General features: G+C 33.3%; 1 protein-coding gene across 1 annotated transcript; it reads right to left on the bottom strand.

Annotated features, from left to right (window-relative positions):
• Positions 1-1,790: 1,790 nt before the first annotated feature.
• LOC112502791 lies at positions 1,791-5,632 on the bottom strand. The gene is made up of 4 exons (XM_025106801.1): positions 5,403-5,632; positions 3,921-4,148; positions 3,321-3,749; positions 1,791-3,204 (listed from the first exon to the last, which is right to left on the bottom strand). Exons 1-4 carry the CDS (start codon positions 5,613-5,615, stop codon positions 1,993-1,995), a joined length of 2,082 nt encoding a protein of 693 aa, XP_024962569.1. The 5' UTR covers positions 5,616-5,632; the 3' UTR covers positions 1,791-1,992.
• Between the last annotated feature and the right edge of the window lie 664 nt (positions 5,633-6,296).

A 6,296-nucleotide genomic window follows, 5' to 3' on the forward strand; every position in this document is an offset into this window, starting at 1 on the left:
ATAATGTTCAAAGAAAAAAAAAGTTTTTATTTTTATTTTTTGCTTCCAAAAATATATATTTAAAAAATTGAAAATTTCCGACCGATAATAATTTTATAATAAAAAGTTATATTCTGTCGGAACTTTTAAAAAAAAGTGTTTTTTTTATAAAACATATTTTTTTAAATAAATTCCGACGGATTTTCGAAGGAATATAAATTTTTATTAAAAAAATTACAATCCGTCGGAAATATTTTTTAAGCATATTTTTTTTAGGAAGGGAAAAGAATAAAAAAGAAATTTTTTAAACATTTCCGACGGAGTATAATTAAATATAAAAATCAATTAAATCCGTCGGAAATTTTAATTAATTAACGCTAATTGTTTATTTAAATAAATTAGACTAATTTTGTGACGGATTTGTGACGGTATTAAATAAGTAAAAGATCCGTACAAAATCAGTCAAAAAACCGTCGGGAAAGTTGTAGAAATAATTTTTTTAAATTTTGTGAGGAATTTGTTGCGGACGTCAACAAAAGTTGACTTTTCTTGACTTTTTTGAGATCCGTCGGAAATCCGTCACTGATATTTCCGACGGAATTTCCGCCAGAAAATTCCGTCGGTGATACCTATTTTTTTAGTAATGAAATTACTGATGGATTAACGATAAAATTTAACTAAATACATATGTGTTCCAAAATCAGTCAAAAAATCCGTCGGTGAAATGATATGACCGATAAGATTCAAGCACGATCTTCTACACTTATTAACATGTTACTGTGTTAAAACACATAACCGTGATCAAGTTAACCATCAATTAGATATAAGTAATTCATGCATATATCAATAAACACTGGCGACAAACTTTTAATTATATAGTTAGTTAAATTTTATCGTATCCATCAATAATTTAATCAAATTATTTTCTATTTTTTTAATTTGAAAAATCATCAATGAAATATATTTTATTTTTAATAAATATAAATTTAATCAATAATCCTTTTTAAATATATTTTTTATTTTTTTTATTTGGAAAATCACCGACAATCTTTTTTTTTAAATTAAATAAATTTCATTAATAAATTTTTTAAATATAAGTATTTTTTTTTAAAATGCAAGTATTTTTTGGTATATTTGTTTCATTTTATAAATGTAAGTAATTTTTTGGTTCAAAAAGGTTTAGAGACTGTTCAAAATAATAAATATGAAAGTCCATTGGTTTTTTTTTTCAAACTTTTTTTCATTATTTTACCACATTAAACAGTTTCGTAAGTCATAAGAATGTATTTAACAAGTTTTTGAATGTCCAATGAGTTACTTAATAGGTTTTGGAATGTCCAATGACTTATTTGTTCCAAAAATTTGTTCAATGACTTAATCATCTCAAACACTAAATTCATTGAGTTTTTTTTACACTTTTCCCAACTATTTAAACAGGGAGGAAGGATTACATAATTACATAAAGATCACAATAAGCATGTAAATAAGATTCTCTCCATAAATAACTCTATTAGATTATATTTATCTCTATCGTCACATCGATGATTCACTCATCCTACAGAGTTATTTCACATTTTTTAAATAATGGAACAGCATTTCTTTTTGTGTAGTTGGCATTTAATAATAAATAAATAATACCATATCAGAAAAAACCTAATCTTAATCGGCATTTGAGGTCATTTGATAAACCAGATACTTATAACTTTGATATTTTACATGAAAAAAGGTTTTTGAAGGTAATGTACCCAAACATAGGAATGAAATTAGAGTACATTAAGCTTTCAGGTCTAATAAATGAACTTAAACATCTACATGCAAGTGATCGATCATCTATTATGAATGAAACCATGTGCAAACAAAAGGTTTTTACCAAGTCCGACGTGATTCAGTCATAATCAAATTTCATGCAACCTAATTGGCAGGCAGGCAGGCAGGCTCTTAGTCAATTGATGAAACATATAGATAAATTGCATCAAATAACACATAATCAGCAATTTTTCATGTTTAAAGAGTTTAGGCAGATTCTTTAACTGGCTTTTTCTTTTTGTTGAGTGAACTGCTCAGAGATGCTTTTGCCTTCTTCCACTCTTTCAAGGATGCTTCGGTCCTCATGAACAGGCATGAGTCCTCCGATTCCGTGTTCCCAAGCGATAAACTTTTCCTTCGTTCTGAACTCTTCTTCATAGTAACTACACCAGCTGGCCTCTGATTGTTGGCCGTTTCAGCAGCACACTTGTCGAGATTCTTGTTTGCTGGTTGCAGATCGAATGCATCTGCCTGTTTTTCAAAGCTTAAATTGGGTACAATCTGGGAAATGTTAAAAGAAGTATGACCTGTATTGCTGATCAGTTGTGTCCATGAGGATTTATGTCGCCAAGCATCACCTCTAGCTGTTCGAATCAAATCTTCATCATGTTTTGCAGGTAAAGCCTCAGTTAGCTCCTTGGATTTACCTGACTGGTTATCTGCATTTTCTAAATCGTGGATATTTTCAACATCAATATCATCAGTTGTAGGTTCATCCTCTTTTTCCTTAGATAGGACATCTGATATCATAAATTGGTCCGCAATTTTTGTCAAGGGCATGTCAAGATCATCGGCTCTCGGTTCCTCCTTTTGCTGAGGATCATTTGCAAGGATGTCTAAAACTACTTCTTTGTTTATATGTGATGTGGAAGACCTAGTTTCAGGGACAGAAGACACTAGCTCAATTCTATCACATTCTCTCTTTCTCTTCTTACTAGAAACCAAACTCTTTTTTGGAGTATCATCTCCCTTGAGTTTCTCACTTTTTTCTTGAGGTACGGTTGCAATGATGCTGGAAATACTGAATGGCATATTGCCCTGCTGGCCAATCAGATCTTTCCATGTGGACTTCAGTGATCGTAAAGAATTGCTTCCCGATTGCTTTGTACCTGATTTTATTTCTGTTTTGCTGTCTTCTCGAGTATCCAAATGGATTTGAGAATTGCCCAAGGCTTCAGAAATCACACTACCACTACTGTGGTTCTCTACCGAGTGAGGTGATTTCCTCTTCTTACTGAGTAGCATGGTCTTCTTTTCCTGGCTATCATGCACACTCCTGGTCTTCTTTTCCTGGCTATCATGCACACTCTTGGTCTTCTTTTCCCGACTATCTTGCACACTCTTGGTCTTCTTTTCCCGACTATCTTGCACATTCTTTGGCTTCCCACCAGATGTAACGAGTCTATTAGCTACTGGTTCCTGAGAGTCCAACAAATATAAGGCAGAATATCATGCTCAAACTATATACTAGAAGGATAAAAGGAAAGAGAACAAAAAAAAGAAAGTGATGCCATCAAGCGAGGAATAATTGATACCCGATTGACCATCATGGTTCGCATTTCTCCTAACAAATCCATGCTGTCACTTCTCCCAGTAGCCATATTGATTATCAGATTATCTTCATCTGTCAGATGATCTTCCTCATCATTTTCAAGAGCAGCCAATTCATCATTGGAGTTCATGGAAACACCATTTCCATTCACCGATTCAGACTTCCCATTTGCTTGCTTAGATGGGTTTGCCTTTTCAAAGATCCTGTTCATCACTGAGTTCATAATATTGAGCTCTTGCTCATTAATTCCATCACTTGCATTCACAAATTCAGAAGATTGCTTTTTATTGGTTGGAACAAAAGCAAGTGAGTGCTCCTCACAATCACAGAAATGGGTTGGGATGGATGGAACTTGCAGACGCTGGAAGCTGTATTTGTGTTTGCCAATTCCAGCTGAGGCCAATGATTTTACCTAAATAACTGACAAAATCAATGAGCTGGAATCGACAGTATGTGACGATAGAACCACATCATCAGAACTTTTTATGGTACATATATTTGACGAAACAAACGATATTCCTCGAAGAGAAAAAGAAACTGTGCATATGGAGCTAAAAAGTTGGTGTATAGACAGAGAGATTACCTTCCCTAGCTTGGGGAAGAATATATTAAGATTTGTCTTATCTGCTGAGGGAGGTTTCTTTGATTTTTCTAAAGTACCAACACTTTCAGATGGATCAGCATTACAGCTATCAGATGCTTTGCTTGCATGTTCGGAGTCCTCTTGCCACTCACGCTTCAATCTAAGAAGATAATGTTCCTTAGCCTTCTCAAGCCGCAGCTTCCCTCCTTTCCACATACATCCATTATACTGTAAATTTGAGTATTAAAAGTGGCAGCCAAAAGAAGTCCATATATAATGATACAAAAAGAGAACTAAATTCTCAGAATAGTAAGAAGCTTTAAGAAGGAAGATGTAATATAAGACCTTGCTACCATAGAGGTAACTAACAAACTTGCAAATGATCAAATTGAAAAGTGAAGGAATATTATGATGTTACGACTAGGACCAGAAAAAGGACAAAACATAGCACAAAAGGAAGGGGCATCGTGACACAGGAAAAAGTGAGAGGAAGAGCATCACTATGACTCTATCGTCAAAATTTGTAGTTTAAACTATGCAGTAGTCATTGAGTAAACTAAAAACAAATGTTGCTACTCTATTATTCTCACATAATTGTTGACTTCCAATGAACTGTTATAAGTTGTTCTTTAACCATAATTATCTCTACTTTTTGTTGCAATTGTGAAGGATATAATCCTACACTGGGTATCCAAAAACTCAAATCTCTACCTTTCCATTACAATAACTTCTTAAATGCACAATTGATATAAACTTTGTAAAATGAGAACATTGATATTCATGTTCTATATTATAGCCTAGCAACTACTTCTCAAAACTTTGGAGCCCATATGAATTTAGAACTGAAAAAACAACCTGATTGGCATCCAGAGGTTAAGTGTCGCTGTTTCTTTAAGGAGTACCAAGCATGTCATATAGCATCCAAATTCTTATCAAACATATACAATGCCATTGTCTTTTGGATCCTCCAAGAAGCGCCGAATCCAAAATAAAACATAAAATCATATAAGAATTCTAAATTTTCCTGTAGTGCCTACTTTTATCTACCAAAAACAACACATGTATTCATCAGCAGTGACGTCTCAGAAGAGAATGCATATACGCCGAATAGGTGTATACACACACATGCTTACAAATAAGCCAGTAACAATATCAAAACATGCATAAATCACTTGCGGATCCATTTTATGTACAATTTTTTCAATCTGAACTATAAATAAAACCACTAACAATCCGTAGTACATCTCAAAGGACAATTTGATAACAATGTGGTCTTAAATTAAATGCTAACATTAACCCACTCGAACGGCTTCTTCGAATTCAGAATGGTTTAGCATTTCTTCTAGGAAAATACAATATCTAAATCAATTTGAAGTTGAAATCCACACTCGTATGGTAGCAATTGAGCGACCAAATCATTTCAACCACAAATTACATGTTAAAAAAATAAATAAGCACAGACATGGAGAGAGAGAGAGAGACCGTGCTAAAGAGCTTTAGAAGGGATTTGTCGGAAGAAGGGAGGAAATCGAGGTAAGCAAAGCTCCGGCCTTTGGTGCGAACTACATCGACGGAGACTACTTCACCCAACGCCGAGAATGTTCTGCGGAGATCATCCTCCGTCACGCCGCCACCCAACCCCCCCACGTATATCCTCGTTTTCTCTCTCGTGAGTTCTTCCCCGACCTCCATCATCACCGCACAGGTACGAAAGCAGCTCGGCAGAATAGAGATGCACCAAAGGACTTAGGTTAGAGGTCTACAAAGGGCCGGGCCGGGTCGGGTCGGGTGATACATACATGATATAACCCATATAATTTATGGGATTTCAAAAATAGCAATCTATTTTTAGGATTGGGTTTTGGTGAAATGACATCTAGGTAAAATATAAAAGGAAATCTCAATCATTTGATGCATATTAGGATGTGATCCATGAATCAATATGTGTATCAAGTATGATTTATAGATGGGTTTAAGATTATAGGTGATCAAAGATCTATATTTCTTATTACGCTTCTCATTTTAACTATTCTTATCATATGATACTTTGCCTCGCTTTTTATACATAAATATAATTATTGTTGTGATATTGATTTTAACAAGTTTTAGGCCAAACAGAAATAACAATCTATTTGTATTAATTATCTTATTATATTATTGTATTTTAAAATTTTGTTTGGAAAACTAACTGATAGCTCATGATTGATAAGTTAGTTGATGAATTAAATATGTTTGATAAAAACTAGCTGATAAACTAGTTAAAAATGCAAAATGACCAGAAAAGAATTTGTTTAAAAATTAATAAAATTTAACATTTTATAATATATTTAAGACAATTTTATTAATAATATAATATATTAATTAATACAAATCATA

Source organism: Cynara cardunculus, unplaced genomic scaffold, assembly GCF_001531365.2.
Source record: "Cynara cardunculus var. scolymus isolate 2C unplaced genomic scaffold, CcrdV1 Un_Scaffold_1936, whole genome shotgun sequence".
Taxonomy (NCBI): Eukaryota; Viridiplantae; Streptophyta; class Magnoliopsida; order Asterales; family Asteraceae; genus Cynara; species Cynara cardunculus.

Excerpts from the sequence above, each read along its gene's own strand:
- LOC112502791 (XM_025106801.1), bottom strand. The coding sequence starts at position 5,615 with ATGATGGAGGTCGGGGAAGAACTCACGAGAGAGAAAACGAGGATATAC. Across the intron at positions 3,750-3,920 it reads TCTTCCCCAAGCTAGGGAAG|GTAAAATCATTGGCCTCAGC; the intron begins GTAATCTCTCTG and ends TCAGTTATTTAG. Across the intron at positions 3,205-3,320 it reads GAACCATGATGGTCAATCGG|GAACCAGTAGCTAATAGACT; the intron begins GTATCAATTATT and ends TTGGACTCTCAG.